The 20,113-nt window shown below is 35.1% G+C and overlaps 1 protein-coding gene across 1 annotated transcript; it reads left to right on the top strand.

Annotated features, from left to right (window-relative positions):
* Positions 1 to 17,330: 17,330 nt before the first annotated feature.
* Positions 17,331 to 19,450, top strand: LOC107633317 (transcription factor TCP15). Its single transcript, XM_016336961.3, has one exon. The coding sequence runs from the start codon at positions 17,690 to 17,692 to the stop codon at positions 19,007 to 19,009; it is 1,320 nt and encodes a 439-aa protein (XP_016192447.1). The 5' UTR covers positions 17,331 to 17,689; the 3' UTR covers positions 19,010 to 19,450.
* The last annotated feature ends 663 nt before the right edge of the window (positions 19,451 to 20,113 follow it).

Genomic DNA, 20,113 nt, shown 5'->3' with positions numbered 1-20,113 from the left:
AAAATATGCAATACTTCTAATATTTAAATGTTAGCATAAGAAAGTTAGTCAAATGGATAGAAGATATATTTGTATTTACGTTGTTGTTGTTGGAGGATTGCTAATATAAATTTAAATTTCATCATATATATAAGAATTTTTTGTAATTCTTTTTCTTTTATCAAGTCCAAGATAAGGTGGCTTTTCTCCTCGTTACAGAATCTTATAGAAGTTGCTTTCTTGTAGTATATTAATCACATTTAGTAAATGAATTCATTTTTGGTTGTGTTATAAGTTCATTGTTTGCTGATAAATGAAGTGTTGATCACCAAATACTTTATTTAGAGGACTACATGTTATGCACTGTGATGAACATTTATTTTCATAATTTTTATTAAACCAAGAGAATGCACTACTTTAAAGCTTATTTTCTTTACAGAACTCTGGAAAAATGTTTTCTTAATTTTCAGCGGGATAACTGCAATCATGTTCAAGACTCATATAATTATAATCAAAAATAGAATAAGGGGAATGGATCTAGTCATCTTTAGTATACTAACTCAGAAATTTTCATTCATAGAACTTGTATTAACAAGCATAGAAGTACCATCAATTTATAGCTATAATTAGCGGTTTAGATTCGTAAATATCTAAAGCAACTTATAACAAATATACACGGTTTACAAGATTGTTTACTGTCAATTCCTATTCAATTTTACTTTTCTTTAAGGTTCCACATTATTCTTTTGATTAAGTCAAAGTTTGTAACTCATCTTTTAATTTCTTGTATACACTGTTGACTTGCTAAAATAATGTTTGATTTATATTAGGGATAAGTATGATTTTGGTCCCCAACGTAGAGACTGAAAATTTATTTCGTCCTCGGCATTTTTTTCGCTATAAAATGGTCTCCAAGGTTTCAATTTATTTTAAAATCATCCTTTTTACCAATTTTATTTTTTATTACCAAATTACCCTTTATTAAAAAAATAATAAAATAAAATAAATATAAAATAAATAAATAAATAAAGGAAAGAAAGGGATAGACAGAATCGGGGGAGGAAAGAAAGGGGGTGGGGCGTGAGAAAGGGGGGAGGGGAAGGGAAGAAGGGGAAAGGGAGAGAGCATCGTCGTATCGCCGCCCCGCCGTCCTGCTGTCTGTGATCCGCCACTGCTCCCTACACTAATGGCAAGAGAGGAGAGAGTAGAGGGAGAGAGAAAGTGAATAGAGGAGCGCCGCAACCCCTCCTCCTCCACCACCGCCGCAATCCCTCTTCCTTCACATCATCGTTCACCGCCGCAACCCTTCCTCCTCCACATCATCATTCACTGTCGCAGCCCCTCCTCCACCACCACCGCCGCAACCCTTTCCATCTGTTTCAATTTTTTATTTTTTTCTTTAATTTTTCAGATTTGAAGGATTCTATTGTTGTTATTATTGTTGATGCTTCTGGTAGCTTCTGTTTATTCTTTTTATTCCATTGTTGTTGTTGATGCTTTGGTTGCTTCTGTTTCTGCTGCTTTGTTTTTTATTCTACTTCTGGTTTTGTTTTTGTTGTCGCTCTAATTCCATTATCCATTGTTATTGTTGTTGTTGTTCTGCTGATTGTTATCCTTTGTTGCCTATTTTTTTCTGCGTTTGTGCATCTGCTTCTGCTTCTGTTAATGTTGAGGAAGAAGATGGGTGTTGAAGAAGAAGATGGGAGGGGAGGGTATTTTCGTCCGAAAGACAATTTTAAAACAAACTGAAATCTTGGGGACCATTTTGTAACGAAAAAAAGGCCGGGGACGAAATAAATTTTCGGCCTCTACGTTGGGGACCGAAATCATACTTATCCCTTTATATTACATTAACATGCTTTGGCAAGTGTTATGATTAGCTAATTTTTTTATGAAAGAAAAGATAAAAGAAATAAAGAAAAGAGAGTAATTAAAATAGCAATCATTATTATATTATCAAAGATTGTTCCTCATTTGACTATTCTTCCATGTAGTAGATGTTACTAAATTTGTCTTAATAGTATAATCTTGATGAGAACCAATCACTATTATATAACCATCCTTTGTACTTTATAGTTTGTTATATAAGTTCATTTTTTTATTGTAATTAGGGTCTTTTACCTGCATTAAAGGAAGTGATGCCACATGCGCATCACAGAAATTGTGTTAGACACATATGGAAAAACTTTACCAACCGGTTCAAAGATAAGCAGGTGAAGAACATTGTCTGGGAGTGTGCCAAGTGTACTACTTTCACAGAATTTGAGAAAAGTATGCAGAAGTTTCGGAGGGTGAATGAAGATGCATGGAACTACTTATCTGTAGAACCTATGCACAATTACTCAAGAGGGGGGGTGAATTGAGTATTGCAACAACAATGAATCTTTTTGCGAAAGTTAAAGACAATATACAAAAGTGTTATTGTACTAGTATTTTTCCAAGAGCTTAACTCAATTGCTAAGCATTTATAAGGAGCTTTTACTTTCCAATAGACACCAACTCAAATAAATTGATCAAGCTTTTCACCAATCGGACTTAAGCTATTTCTTAAGTACTTACGAAGCTACTTTTCGATCACAATTTATTTGCTCAAAGGTAAAAGACAATAATATAGAAGAGATGAGTTTGGAGAGATGCAAACGCTATTTAGAGTGGTTCGGCACAATCCTTGTCCTACGTCCACTTTCTTTCTCAATCGCTATTGAGAAGTTCCACTATTGCCAAGCTTCAAGGTGCTCGCGCAAAACCTTTTACAATCCGAGTCCTTAGTTTCTAACACCTCACGGTATATGATCACCACTCGTATACTAACCCATTCCACTTAAAGATACCTTCTCTAAGATTTGCCTTGAGTACTTAGTATACTTCTTTGGTATCCTCACCGACTATAGTGTTTATAACTCTTGACTCAACCTTGGAGATCACACTCCAATTTACAAAGTGTACAAGAAAACAATTCTCAAAGAATTGTTGAGATGAAATGAGTACTCTCTAGAAGAGTGTATGATTACAAGTTTAGCACTATTGAACCAATTGATATTGCTCTCTCAAATTGTGTATTATAACACCTTAAAAATGTGTAGAATGAAAGAATATGAACAAGATAGTTTGCAAATACTCACATGTATGAAATAAGGCTTCAATCCATCTATTTATAGACTTCCCAAACCTTAGAAACGTTGGGGAGTTAATGGGATGGAGCCGTTTTGTTAAAACTAGCCGTTTTTTATGTTTTTGAATCATTTGCATCGATGCATAACACTTTGCATCGATGTAAATGTGTCTTTGAAGCTGAAATTTGAATTTTCAGCTAGGTTGCATCGATGCAAGATGAGTGTGCATCGATGCAAACCTTAAAGAATGGCTTAAAATCACTTCAAAATACTTAGGATTGATCTCAAACTTGTTGGAGTCAATTCCTATGCTTTTGTATCTTTGAAAACAAGTTTTTAAACCATTTGGCTAGCATCGAATTGCAAGATGTGCATCAAAACATTTTGTGAGTGTGTGTTGAGAGATTTAGCAATTGGTTCTTAACAAGAAGTTACCTAAGTCCTAAGACACTATACTTGTCTTCAAATGTTGTGGACTTGAGTTTCTTGTTGTTGTTGTGTTGCTTTCAACTCTTCATTCCTCAACGTTGAATGTTGGTTGATCTTTCAACATGCTTGTTCATTCAAGTTGATTGTTGGTTTGTCTTTCATGTCGTTTGTTGGTTTGTCATTCATCAAAACCTACGAATACAAACTTCGCATACAAGCAACATGATTTACAATTTCCCCCTTTTTGATAATGACAAACCAATTTTGAGGATATGCATTTATAAATGATTTTGAAAGCAACAATAATGCACTTTGTTTTATAGAAAGCTTTGGAGAAGACTTCACAAAAAAATTTTGCAGGAGTTCCCCCTAAATATGTGCATTTGTTCCCTTAAAGGGCGTTTATCAAAGAAAACGATTTAGATATCAAAGTTTTTGCTTAGCGGAAGTCTTTTTGAAACATTGTTTCGCAAACTTATTTCTTCTTTTCAAATCCTCAAACTTCTTCTTTTTCAGGAGTTCCAAAATTTCAAATATCCTCAAACTTCTCTTCCCCCTTTTGACATTATCAAAAAGAAAGGAGTTTGAAATGTGTCATAGAAGCATGCATAAAACAATGAAATTTTTTTTTTTTAAGTTCAATTTCTCTATTTATTTCAAGGATGAGATATTCCCCCTTTCAAAAAGAATTTGATTTCCTCTTTTTTTTATATATATAAAAAGCATGCATAATTCCCCCTAAATAAGTGAAATATATTAAAGCATGCACATTAACTTAAAATAGGGGTACCAAGCCTATTTTGAGTTATTTACCAAATAAGCATACAAGCATTAATCATTAAACAAAATTATGAAGGAAATATCAAAGTATTTAAACCATTATAGAAATCCTTAGCTTACTAGGAGTTAGTTTAACAATTCATATAATCAAATAAACTTCAATTTGTTGATCCTCCATTGTTTATAATCTTCAAATTCTTCAATCTACCTCAAGATTAATCACTCATTCATCAACTCATAAACCTACAAAACAATGGCTAATTGGATATCTCCAATGCTTAAGTTAGTAAGAGATACAAAAATAGCAATATAAATACAATGAATTCAAACAAATCATATTAGATTAGAATCCAAGATACCAAGTTCATTTCGGATGTTAAAAAAACTTTCTTTACATAAAGGTTTAGTGAAGATGTCCGCTAGTTGTTTACTAGTTTCGACAAATTCAATAACCACATCACCCTTTTCAACATGGTCTCTTATGAAGTGATGTCTAATCTCAATATGCTTGGTTCTTGAATGTTGAACCGGATTCTTGGTTAAATTTATTGCACTAGTATTATCACATTTGATAGGAATATGATCAAGCATGAGTCCATAGTCCACAAGTTGTTGTTTCATCCATAAAATTTGGGCGCAACAACTACCGGCGGCTACATACTCGGCTTCGGCGGTAGATAAGGCTACACTTACTTGTTTCTTACTATGCCATGAAACAAGAGAGTTTCCTAGCAAGTGACAAGTGCCGCTAGTGCTTTTCCTATCCAATTTGCAACCGGCAAAATCGGAATCGGAATAACCAATCAAATCACAAGTGGATCCTTTCGGATACCACAATCCAACATTTAATGTTCCTATGAGATACTTCATAATCCTTTTCACCGCACTTAAGTGAGATTCCTTAGGATTAGCTTGGTATCTCGCACACATGCATACACTAAACATGATATCTGGCCTACTTGCCGTTAGATAAAGCAATGATCCTATCATGCCTCTATACTTCTTTACATCTATGTTTTTACCTTGTTCGTCTTTGTCAAGGTAGCAAGTAGTGCTCATTGGTGTGTCCATTGCCTTAGCATTGTCCATTCCAAATCTTTTGAGCAATTCCTTGCAATATTTGGTTTGGCCAACGAAAGTTCCTTCTTTTCCTTGTTTGATTTGAAGACCAAGGAAGAAGTTGAGTTCGCCCATCATGGACATTTCAAATTCACTTTGCATGAGGTTTGAGAAAAACTTGCAAAGTGATTCGTTAGTTGAACCAAATATTATGTCATCGACGTAAACTTGTACCAAAAGGATATTTTTGTTTTCAATCATGATAAATAAAGTTGTATCAACCTTCCCTCTTCTAAAACCCTTTTCTATTAAAAACTTGCTCAAACGTTCATACCAAGCTTTTGGAGCTTGTTTAAGACCATAAAGAGCTTTCTTGAGTTTAAAAACATGATTAGGATTTTCATAATCCTCAAAACCGGGAGGTTGTTCAACATATACTTCTTCTTGAATGAAACCATTAAGAAAGGCACTCTTAACATCCATTTGATAAAGTTTGAAGTTATAAGAGGATGCAAAAGCAAGTAACATCCTAATAGCTTCTAATCTAGCTACGGGAGCATAAGTTTCGTCATAATCAATGCCTTCCTCTTGATTATAACCTTTAGCTACCAATCTAGCTTTGTTCCTAACAATTGTACCATTTTCATCGAGTTTATTTCTAAAAACCCATTTTGTTCCTACAATTGTTTGATTACTTGGTTTAGGCACCAATTCCCAAACGTCATTTCGTTTGAATTGGTTAAGCTCCTCTTGCATTGCCATAGCCCAATGTTCATCATCAATTGCGGACTCAATGGTAGATGGTTCAATTTGAGAAACAAAAGCACTATATGCAAATAAATTTCTAAAAGTGGATCGAGTTGTTACCCCTTTCGAAACATTACCAATGACGTTGTCTAGAGGATGATCCTTTGAAGTACGCCAGTCCTTTGGAAGTGCATTTATTTGTGCTTGTGATGGTTCAATTTCTTCAACTTGAACACTATCCTTTGTTGTAGAGGCTTCATTTAAATCTTTTTCTTTGTCTTCACCATTCAAATTTAGTGAATCAAAGTTTTCTACATTTTCATCAAAATCTTTTCTAGCACAACAACGGTTAGTTTCATCAAAAGCGACATGAATACTTTCTTCCATAGTCATGATGCGTTTATTATATACTCTGAAAGCTTTGCTAGTTAAAGAGTAGCCTAAGAAGATTCCTTCATCAGCCTTAGCATCAAATTTGCCTAAGTTATCTTTTCCATTATTTAGAATAAAGCATTTACAGCCAAAGACGTGAAGGTGTGAAATATTTGGCTTTCTTCCTTTGTACAATTCGTACGGTGTTTTCTTAAGAATAGGTCGAATGATAATCCTATTCATAACATAACACGCAGTACTAACCGCATCCGCCCAAAAGTACTTAGGAATATTAGCCTCATTGAGCATGGTTCTCGCCATTTCTTCTAAATGACGATTTTTCCTTTCAACCACACCATTTTGTTGTGGTGTTCTAGGAGAGAAAAAATTATGCTCAATGCCATTTTCTTCACAAAAAGTTTCAAAAAGATTGTTTTCAAATTCTCCACCATGATCACTTCTAATAGATGATATATGCAAATTCTTTTCATTTTGAATAACTTTGGCTAATCTTTTGAATGCTCGAAATGCATCACTCTTGTTTGCTAGGAACAAGGTCCATGTAAATCGAGAGTAATCATCAACAATAACTAAAGCATAGTAATTGCCACCAAAGCTCATAGTCCTGGAAGGACCAAATAAATCCATGTGCAAAAGTTGTAATGGCCTTGTTGTTGAAACAATGTTTTTGGATTTAAAAGAGGCCTTTACTTGTTTTCCCTTTTGACATGCGTCGCAAAGGACGTCTTTTTCAAAACGTAGCTTTGGTAAGCCAATTACTAACTCTTTAGAGACCAACTTGCTAAGATGGTCCATGTTAGCATGAGCTACTCTACGATGCCATAACCAAGTTTCATCATTTTTACTAACAAGGCATTTCACATCATTTGAGGAAACTTCATCTAGATTAATCATGTATACATTGTCAACACGGTGCCCAATTAGCACAATTTCATTAGTGTCTTGCCTTTTTATCAAACAACATTTTGAATCAAAGGTGACTAAGTTTCCTTTGTCACAAAGTTGGCTAACACTAATGAGATTATGTTTGAGACCTTTGACAAGTATAACATTATCTATGGAGGTAGAAGAATTTTTACCAACTTTTCCAACGCCAATTACTTTGCCGGTGTTGTTGTCTCCATAGATCACGTTTCCTCCGTTTGTAGGCTCTATTGCGGTGAACTTTGATTCATCGCCGGTCATGTGTTTGGAGCATCCACTATCAACATACCAATTTGTATCCTTAGCTCCAACACGTACCTACAAAACAATTAAAATTGGGATTTAGGTACCCAAGTGAATTTGGGTCCTTGATGGTTAGTATGAGCATAATGCCCATAAGGTGCCCATCTCGTATCTTGACTACGAAAGTTTATATGTTTAATTCTAGTAAAGCATACGGGTGCTATATGACCTACTTTATTACAATAATGGCATATGACATTTGGATTATGCATCCTATGCATGTTTCTAAATGGTTGCCTAGGTTGTTTTCTAAATGCAACATCTTTTGATCTATATGCATTGTGATTATAATTTCTAAATGAAGCATGTTGAGGAGGATGTTTAAAGGCTTCATTCCTTTTAGGCATGCTTGCCTTTTGGGCTTGCGGTTGCCTAATAGGAGTTTTAGTATTTTTAAATTTTCCTTTTTCAAAACCTAAACCTTCCTTATTATGAACATGCTTTTGGTTTTTCAACATTTTATCTAAGTTCTTTGAAGATTCATTGAACTTAGCTAAAGTGTTCTTAAGATTTGTAATTTTATTTTCATGCATTTTACAAGATTTGTATGGATCACTACTTGTGCTACACTTATCTTTTCCAAGATTGATATTCTCATTTTTCAACATCTCATTTTGTTTTAAAAGATCCATATTCTTTTTCTTTAGGAGAGAATAATCTTGGGTAAGTTTTGTGTACACCTCAAGTAAGGCATCATATTCATCTTGTAAATTAAAAGAAGTGGAGTTGTCATTACTAACCTTTTCTTCGCTTGCCATTAAGCAAAGATTTGCAACCTCGTCGTCATCGGAGTCGGATTCATCCTCGTTCTCCCATGATATGTATGCTTTCTCCTTCTTCTTAAATTTCTTGTTTTTGTCCTCCTTTTGAAGTTTTGGACAATTGGGTTTAATGTGTCCAACTTCTCCACACTCATAGCATTTTGGTACCTTTGTTTTGCTCTTGAAGTTTTTCTTCATTGCAAACTTATTGAATCTTTTTAATAAGAGTGCAAATTCTTCATCTCCTTCTTCTTCATTATCATCACTCTCTTCTTGTAGTGATGTTGTTTTAAGGGCGAGACTTTTCTTCTTGCTTTCTTCACCTTTTTGTCTATTTAGCATAGTCATTTCATAGGTGAGAAGATTACCTCGTAGTTGATCAAATGTAAGTTGATCATAGAGCCTTCCTTCCACAATGGCGTTCACTTTGGAGTTCCATTTTGGTGTAAGGCTTGTAAGCACCTTGGTCACAATTTGTTTATCATTGTATTTTGTGCCAAGCATGCTTAGGTTGTTGAAGATCTTGGAGAGTCTTTCAAGAGCTTCTTCAATGCTCTCTTCATCTTTCATTTTAAAATTTTCCCATTCATGAACCAACATAAATACCTTTGATTCTTTAACGTGGTCGGTTCCTTCGTAAGTGATTTGGAGTTTATCCCAAATCTCTTTAGCGGTTTCACATGTAGAGATCTTCATATAATCATGCTCGTTAAGTGCACAATGAATGAAGTTGATGGCTTTATCATTCATTGTCACTTTCTTCCAATCATCGTCACTATATTCATCTTCTCCTTTCGGTACTTGCTTTAAGACGGAGACTTCTCCTTCTTTAGCGCTTGTTGTCTTTGTTGGAATGTGATTTCCATTCTCAATCACTTTCCAAATTCTCACATCTTGAGAACGGATCCAAATTCTCATCTTATTTTTCCAATAAGAGTAATTTGTTCCGCTAAAAAGAGGAGGTCTAGCGGTTGAGTTACCTTCACTAGTGTTGTTGTTGTTAAAGCTTGTGCTTGCCATGATCTTTTCCCTTAAACGGTTAAGTCTTTCAAAGGGTTAAGCTCTGATGCCACTTGTAGAACCTATGCACAATTACTCAAGAGGGGGGGTGAATTGAGTATTACAACAACAATGAATCTTTTTGCGAAAGTTAAAGACAATATACAAAAGTGTTATTGTACTAGTATTTTTCCAAGAGCTTAACTCAATTGCTAAGCATTTATAAGGAGCTTTTACTTTCCAATAGACACCAACTCAAATAAATTGATCAAGCTTTTCACCAATCGGACTTAAGCTATTTCTTAAGTACTTACGAAGCTACTTTTCGATCACAATTTATTTGCTCAAAGGTAAAAGACAATAATATAGAAGAGATGAGTTTGGAGAGATGCAAACGCTATTTAGAGTGGTTCGGCACAATCCTTGTCCTACGTCCACTTTCTTTCTCAATCGCTATTGAGAAGTTCCACTATTGCCAAGCTTCAAGGTGCTCGCGCAAAACCTTTTACAATCCAAGTCCTTAGTTTCTAACACCTCACGGTATATGATCACCACTCGTATACTAACCCACTCCACTTAACGATACCTTCTCTAAGATTTGCCTTGAGTACTTAGTATACTTCTTTGGTATCCTCACCGACTATAGTGTTTATAACTCTTGACTCAACCTTGGAGATCACACTCCAATTTACAAAGTGTACAAGAAAACAATTCTCAAAGAATTGTTGAGATGAAATGAGTACTCTCTAGAAGAGTGTATGATTACAAGTTTAGCACTATTGAACCAATTGATATTGCTCTCTCAAATTGTGTATTATAACACCTTAAAAATGTGTAGAATGAAAGAATATGAACAAGATAGTTTGCAAATACTCACATGTATGAAATAAGGCTTCAATCCATCTATTTATAGACTTCCCAAACCTTAGAAACGTTGGGGAGTTAATGGGATGGAGCCGTTTTGTTAAAACTAGCCGTTTTTTATGTTTTTGAATCATTTGCATCGATGCATAACACTTTGCATCGATGCAAATGTGTCTTTGAAGCTGAAATTTGAATTTTCAGCTAGGTTGCATCGATGCAAACATCTTTGCATCGATGCAACAAGTCGTTGCATGCTTTGCATCGATGCAAGATGAGTGTGCATCGATGCAAACCTTAAAGAATGGCTTAAAATCACTTCAAAATACTTAGGATTGATCTCAAACTTGTTGGAGTCAATTCCTATGCTTTTGTATCTTTGAAAACAAGTTTTTAAACCATTTGGCTAGCATCGAATTGCAAGATGTGCATCAAAACATTTTGTGAGTGTGTGTTGAGAGATTTAGCAATTGGTTCTTAACAAGAAGTTACCTAAGTCCTAAGACACTATACTTGTCTTCAAATGTTGTGGACTTGAGTTTCTTGTTGTTGTTGTGTTGCTTTCAACTCTTCATTCCTCAACGTTGAATGTTGGTTGATCTTTCAACATGCTTGTTCATTCAAGTTGTTTGTTGGTTTGTCTTTCATGTCGTTTGTTGGTTTGTCATTCATCAAAACCTACGAATACAAACTTCGCATACAAGCAACATGATTTACAATATCTAGATTTGAGCCTGCATGCTGGACCAAATCATAATTCAGTCATGGGCCAAAGTGTGATAACTTGACGAACAAAATGTGTGAGGTGTAGAATACAAAAATAGTTAACTATAGAGGCAAACATATCCTTACAATGTGCGAAGATCTGAGGTGCTACATTATGCATTGAATGACAAAGTATAAACAAGTTTTGGAGACATATGTTGGCACTGAATTGGCCCCTGTACAGCAAAAGAGACTTGGCGACATTATAAAAGGGGTTAGGTATTGGCATCCAGTATGGGTTAGGGATGATGAGAGGATGGTTTTTGAGGTCTAATAGGGTTCAAAAAAGCTTTATGTTCATGTAGCCAATAACAAGTGCACTTGTAATGCTTGGCAGTTGATAGGTGCATTATTTCAATTTTTATTTACTTCAACATATGTATATTGAAATTAATTAGAGTTGTTACTAAATATATATTATCTTTAGGTCTTCCTTGTGTTCATGCACTAGCTGCAATTGCAAGAAGGGGTGATAGAGCTGAGCCATAAGTACATCCACTTTTGAAAATTAGGGCAGCTAGAGCAACATACCAGCACTGCATCTAGCCAGTCAATTCTGAAGAGTATTGGGAGAAGACAGACATACTAAACCCAATTCCACCTAAGCTGAAGAGGCCTGTTGGAAGGCCAGTGAATAGAAGAAGAAAGGACCCTTCTGAAAAGGAGACAGATGGAAACAAGGTTTCAAAGAGATTTCGAGTTACATGTATCAAATGTGGCGAGACTAGCCATAATAAAAAAACTTGTAAAGGCCCTCCAACTCCAAAGAGAAGGCCTGCTACTACATCTAGGAAGAATGGAGGACGTGGTGCTGGAACTAGTTCTGTATCCTCCAATCTTGGGGCAGATGAGATCCATGTTTCACAATCAGCACCGCAACCTTAGGTATAATATGAACCAAACTGATCGAAGGGACTGAATAGGATTATTTAAATTTCTCTAGGGACTTATATGACTATTTTTATTTTTCTTGAGGACTAATCCGTCTTTATTTTAATTCATTTCGTTGTTTGAATTAGACATGATAAGAAACTGCTAGAATGTGTCATGATGCTTGTAGTTATATAGAGTTTTAATTAGAGTAAAATCCCTCCCCGGTTCCTGACCATTTACGAAATTGACCTAGCGCCCCCTCACCATTAGAAATTAACAACGCGGTCCTTAACCATTCTCTCCGTGTGACCAAAAAGACTCTCTTACTGGTACTTCCGGTTAAGAGGGTCCTTTCGGTCACACGGAGAGAATGGATAAGGACCGTGTTGTTATTTTTTAATGATGAGGGGACCGGGGAGGGATTTTACTTAAAATTGAAAAATAAATAAAAAAATTATTGTTTTAAGTTTTGCATCTAATGCATTCTGCCATATTTTACATGTGGACGGAGAGCAAACAACGTTAAACTTAATAGATAGCACAAAATCATTAACAACGAGACTTAACACAAAAGTGATCATTATTTGGGTTGATTAAGCATTATTATGTCTTGGATTTAGGGTTTTAAGAACGACATGTATGTTCTATATTGTTGAACCTAAAAAAAAGTTAGTTCAAGATTATTATTCCATACAACTTTTTCTAGAAAAATTAAACTGCTTTTCTTATTAGTGGAATTAAATTCATCAACCATAATTTTAATAGTAGGGTTACACGTAGAGACTAAATATTCTTTTTAGATTTTTAGAAGTGATATTTGTTTCATCCAAATGTTCGTGATATGACGAATTTTTAATTTAATTTTACGTATTTTAATTTTGTTTATTTAGTTACTAATTTGAATTTTATGTCAGAGGATTTAGAGTTTTCTTTATTTAACCTAAAGTTGAGTGAGTTTCTTTGATTTAATTTCTAAACTAGTAAACAAATTAGATTGAGGTATTTCTTTCTTGTTACATCAACCAAAGGATCATCATCAAAAGAAGCTATCTCCTGTATAAAATCTTCTTCAGAAAAGTCTTCCACCACCACATTGTCTTCGAGAATGCAAGGCTGATCTACATGATGCTCAAAGTATAAGAAGAATTGTTTCAGGTTGTGTCTAAGTGTAAAGTCACATATTTCATTTATTTCCTTGTCACCAGTGAGCACATGCAACCCATTTTCAAACACCAGCACAGTTGGATCATGCCAGAACATGGTCTTATACTCCAGATATCTTAGTCCTCTAAACAACTCCTCCAAATCCTTCTTATTGACGACGTCCACATCTATTAAAGAAAATTTCTCTACTTTGCCATCTTTATAGCGTAACTCACCCTTTGTAGTTCTTTCGAACCTTTCACCATGATTGAACACAAAAATAACAAAAATAGGCATTTACATAAATAACACAATATTTCATTTAAATTGTTTATCAAACTTTCAACATAGAAAAACAATAGACATAAAACATCACCTAGTAAAATAAACAGAACATACTAATCAAGATTATATCTTGTATTCTAGCTCGTACAGATAACAATACACGAAACTCTAGCTCACCATAGAATTCCACGAAGACATCAAAATCGCATAGTTAGCTTAGTTTCGAACAAAAATCACTCATCAAATGAGTTCATCATAATACAACAAAAAGCAAAACAAGGATAGGGAGAGTATGAGTGCGAGAAAGTAACAACTAACTTTGTTTGTCCTTTTCAACTTTATCAACGTATCATCTCCAGAAACACCACATGCAACGATGTCACTATAATTTGGAAGGAAACAAAGGAGGAAGACAAAGTTTTAAGACTTTTTTATGAATGTGTGAGTAAACGAAGAATATTAATGGAAAGCCAAAGAGTTCAATGTCTCTTATACTTCTCTCACTCTCCATCTCCGATGACGTTAGGTATTTGGGGAGGGACAATTAGTCTTTATAATAATTTTTTCTTGTGATGTGGCGCTGACACATTTGCCACATCACCACAAACTGATACATTATATGGGCAACACTCTGCTAATTGGTTTTGGGAGGCGGCTTGTCCAATTCTTCTTCAGGATGAGGACCGTTTAGGGGTTTAGAAATGATTGAAAGCGACATGTCTCACAGATAAATAGTTAAAGATGGAAAAGATATTTACTTAGATATATAATCAAACGTATTCATCTGGTAATATAAATGAGAATTTTGCATGTGGTGAAAAAAAAAGTACCATAAGAATGATAAAAATTAAGGTTTAATTGATTTATATACTTTCATTATTTTTATTTTTGTATTTTCTATTTTAAAATTGTATAAAAAAAATACGAAAATAAAAAAAGAACAAGCTGACTCTGGTTGTTGTGTGAAGGGATCGGAAACATTATCTAGGTGGTTAGGCCCAAAATATAAGATTTGATGCATTTTATAGAACACAAGAACAAGATTGATGATATAAGTTTGATTTTGACTAGGAAATTTTACTATTGCGTTTTAGAGTCATTATCAAGAATGGAAGAGAGCGTTTTAAGTTTTTGTCAACTTGTCGGTACGTTAGTCTTTGCCTTTCTTGGCATGTAATTTCGCGACAAGAGCTTTTACAACATAATATGCTGTAAAAAGCTGAGGAATCTCACGTGGGCACTTTCAACTCTCTCCTCCCCCTAACATAATAAATTCAACTCGTTTAACCATTTTTAATTATTTCATTTCAATTTCCACCACTTCTTCGTTCCAACAAAATTGAAAATCAACTTCCACTAAGCTGCAATGCTGCCATTAGCTATTGATATGCGTGCTTTATTATATTAATTAATGACAAATTATATATGGGTCAAACAAAGTAGATTATATAATGACAAATTAGAATTCATGAAAAGGTAAAAGGTAAACGCCGGTTAATTGGAATTAACGTTATTAATTTGTCGTGCTTAGCTTGTTTAACTTTTGAAGCCATGTCACAATAAATTATTTGATGAATATATGTATATGAGCAATAAAAAAAAAAAAGAAAGAGCTATTTTCCGTAGGGGGAAGGGATTCTTTGTCGTTATTCATGAGGGGTTCGCTTGCATGTGATAATAACTGAGGCAACTTCACTATTTAAGACTGCTAACTAAAAGTACAACTCGATTTTCACTCCTATGAATTTCAAAATTCAAAGCATAAACTATTTGATTCCATCATGTAGATAGATAGGTGCGTGGAAGAACATACATATACAACTTCGAAGAAACTAAGATGGGAAAAAAAGGAATAGTTTGGATATATTCCCGGTCCGGGGAGAAGCCCGAGAGAGTTCAAGAATCATTGTCTTAATTACTTTTTAGCATTGATATATGTATCTTTTTAGATGGGGTTCAATTTTAATTTCATTATTTGAATATAATAATAACCATCACTATCTCTTCTCTTAGCTTCCCGTACTAGTAAAAGGATAGATAAATTAGCCTATTACTTGATGATCAATCGGTAATATCATTGAGAGAAAGTCGCATGAGTTAACATTACATAATCAATATTACAATCAATACTTAACATAAAAAAAATATATGAAATTTTTAAAAATAAAATATTCAAAATTCAAAATTTAATTAAAAATATTTAAAATTTAAACTTAATAAAAATTCATCTTTATTGAATTTCGTATTAGATTTATTTGCAACTTATTATACTGTTAGCTAAAATTAACTATTATAGTGTTAATTTTCCAGTATTATTTTTTTTATTTCTTAGTTTAATATGTTTAAAATTTTTAGAATAGATTAAGTAATATAATATTATTATATTACATGCATGTATGTCACATAAAGTCCAGGCTAAGTGTCAATTTAATGTTGCTTTTGTGGTCAATGGCAAGTTCTAAAACAAGAAAGAATAGGGTGTTCATAAATGCAAAGAAAAGGAAATTGGGAATGGTATAATTGTATTTGTATTTGTATTTGTATGTGTGTGTGGAGATTGGTGATGGATGACATGATCAGAATAGAGGAAAAGAAAAGAAAGCACTCAATTATAAGAGTGTGTATGTCAGCCTCAACTCTCCAATTGAATGAACAAAATAAAACCTCACCACTTATGAAATGAGTTTCTAGCAAGCTACATATCCAATAGTAGTAGAGTTGTTGAAATAGACCTCCCAATATATACAGCATAATATAGTGACTGCTTGTTCTCTCTGAAACTTTACAAGGATTTAGATCCCATTTCCATGTGCCACTTGGTGGTCCTAATTCTAAAGAAGATAATCTTATATAGATTTTTTTTTCTTTTGTGTTACTCCAAAAAACTCCATTCTCAATTGTATATGTTGTCTTTTTCTCTCCCCTTAAATGTGTTTCAATGATTCCGATCCTAATGGTAGCAAAGGATGTTATTTGTTTTGTTTGATTTCATTTCAAGTTCAATTGAGAAAGCGGAATTCATAATATGTGCACATCACATGCAAGTAGTAGAGAGACATGCATGCCTGCTATTATTATATTAATGTGTTTGATTATAATTATATATATATAAAAAATAAACATGCCTAGCTATAAGCATGAACCCAAATTTAGATAATTAATCCTCCTAAATGAGTAGCCCCATATAGCTAGCAGCTTCTTGCTTGGCCCAACACACACACACAAATAATTTGTAAGCATTAGAAATAATAATGAATGATGATTATTATTTATGATACGTGTGTTAATGATAGCTATGTTAGATTATTAGGTTGAAGGGAGGGAGGGGTGGTTAATTTGTGTGTAATTGAAAGAAGAATGAAGAAAAAAGAAGGGTTGGAAATGCAAAATGCAAAGGGGAATTGAGGAATCCCAAAGTTGAAGGGGAAAAGGGGAAAGGGGCCTAAGGCAAAGGGCAAAGGGCAAAGGCAAAACGAAATGATTACTTGAATGGGAAGGGACCCACCTTGATAATTTTTCCTTTACAGGTCTTTCAATTTTTTGACTTGGGATCGGGTCCCACATCGGCCACCATTGTCTTTATGGATTGAATCGTAAAAAGAGCACCTCACGTGGATCTCTGAACCCATACACTTACACAACAATTCATTTAACTCTATTTTTCCAATTCAAGTTTAGCTGTAGCTTATCATTATCAATATTCAATAAACCAAACCATCAAAAAGAAAAAATTCTACATAATATCCATACATATGTTTATGTTTCTTTGTTTATTTAATTAATTAAAATTTAAAAAGCTCTCTCAAACACAGCACATACATACATACATACAGTACAACACATGAAGGAAAGAAAGCAAATTGGAAAAATAAAAAATATCATGCTTTTTAAAGCTCACCAATATAATTCCCACTCATTATCTTTGTTGCTTAAAGCTCTTCCCCTCCCACCTCTCCTCTCTCTCTCTCTCTCTCTCACTCATCAATTTCAAAGCAAATAAAATTCCTTGCCCTATATACAAAGAAACCAAACCAAACCAAACATAAACTATACACAGTTTACACAATCCTCTCTTCACAAAGACCCACCACATATATAGATTATTAACTACAAAACTCACTCATTTCACTCTCTTTCAAAAAAAGAAAAAAGAAAAAAAACTTCAGCAACATCAACACACACAATAAACTCAACACACTTATAAACTCAACTGACCCAAGCTTTTATTATTATTTTTTTTCATTTTATTTTCTTTTTTGGACTCTTCATGCGATCATGGAGGGAGGTGATGACTTCCACCACCATCACCATCATCACCAACACCACCACCACCGACAGAACTTCCCCTTCCAACTTCTAGAGAAGAAAGAAGATCAAGAAGCAGCGTCATGCTCAACTTCCTCCCCTTACCCTTCCCTAGCTATCTCATCTGCAGAACCATCCACTTCGAATTCAAACCGATCGAATCCAAACAGCAACACTGCAAACAACAACAATAACAACAGCAACAACAACCAATTAGCCTTACAACAAGAACAGCAAATACAGCCTTCTTTATCCTCTGAACCTTCTGGAAAGAAGCCTCCTCCTAAGCGGACATCCACCAAGGACCGCCATACAAAAGTTGACGGCCGTGGCCGCCGCATCCGAATGCCAGCTCTCTGTGCAGCCAGGGTGTTCCAGCTGACACGAGAGCTCGGCCACAAGTCCGATGGCGAGACCATCGAGTGGCTCCTCCAGCAGGCGGAGCCAGCCGTGATCGCCGCCACCGGAACCGGAACAATCCCCGCAAACTTCACGTCCCTCAACATCTCCCTCCGCAGCAGCGGTTCCTCCATGTCCGTACCATCCCAGCTCCGATCCTCATACTTCAGCCCTAACTTCCCCCTCCAAAACCGCCGAACCTTGTTCCCCGGAATAACCCTCTCGTCCGACACCACCACCGCCAGTAACAACAACAACAACAGCAACAACAACACCACCACTCTCCTTAACTTCCAACAGCAACAGCAAACCCTAACCGCAAATATTTTCAAGCAAGAACTGAGAGAGAGCCATGGCGCTCCCTCTTCTTCTTCCACGTTGGATTTATCTGAAACAAGCGCGGAAGAAGGTTCGCTAGGGAGAAAGAGAAGGCCGCCATCGGAACACGACCTATCTTCTTCAGCACAGCACCAAATGGGAAGCTACCTGCTGCAATCAAGCGCAGGCGCGATTCAGGCGAGCCACGCAGCTCAGATTCCGGCCAACATATGGATGGTGGCGAATTCCCAAAATGCCCCTCAGGTTATGAGCGGTGACCCTATATGGACGTTTCCAACGCAGGTTAGTAACAGTGGGTTGTACCGTGGAACCGTTTCCAGTGGTTTGCACTTTATGAACTTCCCTACTCCTATGGCTTTGTTGCCGAGTCAGCAATTAGGTTCTTCCGGTGGCGGAGGCAGTGTCAACGAAAGCCATTTGAATATGATCGCCGGTCTCGGCAGTTACCGTCCGGTCATCGGAGTTTCAGAATCGTCTCAGGCCAGTGGCTCTCATCAACATCATCGAGATGGAACCGATGATCGACACGATAGTACCAGCCACCACTCTTGATTATACTGATCATCATCATCGAATAATAATTCAAAGGATCTTGAAGCTGTGAATTCCATTCATCTTCGTCGTCATCGTGTACAACTTTGAATGATCCATTTGATGTGTTTTTTTTAACACACGTGAGAGAGGTTTGCTATTTGATCTTTCAATTTCTTTCTTCCCAAAATTGAGTTTTATTTATTTAATTTTCCACAAGTTAAATTTTTTTTCTGGTGTGGTTAAAATATGATCCCAAGAGATGATGAATGAGGGTTTTTAGGGTTTGAGAGATGATGATACTATTTAACATTTGGGTATTTGGCTGAATGTTTTTAATTTTAATTTTTTTCCCCTCTTATTTCAATTTTTTTTTTACTTGTGGTTAAAAAAAATTATTGTCTCCTTTCCTTTGAGTTATTCATTCCACTACACGATATCTTATCATCATTGTTTGTGCAATTCTCTTTTCTTCTTTTTCTATTTTATCTTTCTTGTCATAGAGCCTTTTATAATTGCTTTTGTAATTTTATGCTTTTTATGTTTGAAGATGATGAGAGGAAAACGACTCATTTAATTAGCTTAGCTTGCATTCCCATTCCACCATACCCCTCGCCATTGCTAAGTTTCCTACCTAACAACATTTTAATTTTCTTCTTAAATAATTATATAATACACTGCTGCTAATTAATTACCCTTCTGCCTAATTTTAAACACAACAATAATATTGCTATTGCAAATGCACATTTGTTTTTAAAATATTAGAAAACATACCCACTTAGAGTATATACTAATCTAGAAGTAATTAAGTATGTATGTATTATTTTACTTAGAACTGAATTTCACTATGAAAGATTCAAGTAGTTTTGTTTGGTCGTGCATTCTTTCTTTTTGGGCCACAAAGCCTGGTGGAGTGGGTAAAAGGGATAAAACAGTGTTACCGCGAGAGGAGTAAAAAAATGTAGATGTAGATGTAGATGTAGAAGTAGCAGTATTAAAAATTAGAATGCTTTTTGATCATTGGTGATTCTAAATCTCTGCCATGAATCTCGAGGTTTACTGCATCAATGATTAAGATTTTAGAGAAAAGAGGGGGAGAGGGAGGGGTTAATAGGACGGTGGGGT

Source organism: Arachis ipaensis, chromosome B1 (assembly GCF_059453495.1).
Source record: "Arachis ipaensis isolate K30076 ecotype BB chromosome B1, ASM5945349v1, whole genome shotgun sequence".
NCBI classification, from domain to species: domain Eukaryota; kingdom Viridiplantae; phylum Streptophyta; class Magnoliopsida; order Fabales; family Fabaceae; genus Arachis; species Arachis ipaensis.
This window is presented reverse-complemented; position numbering and strand designations above follow the sequence as displayed.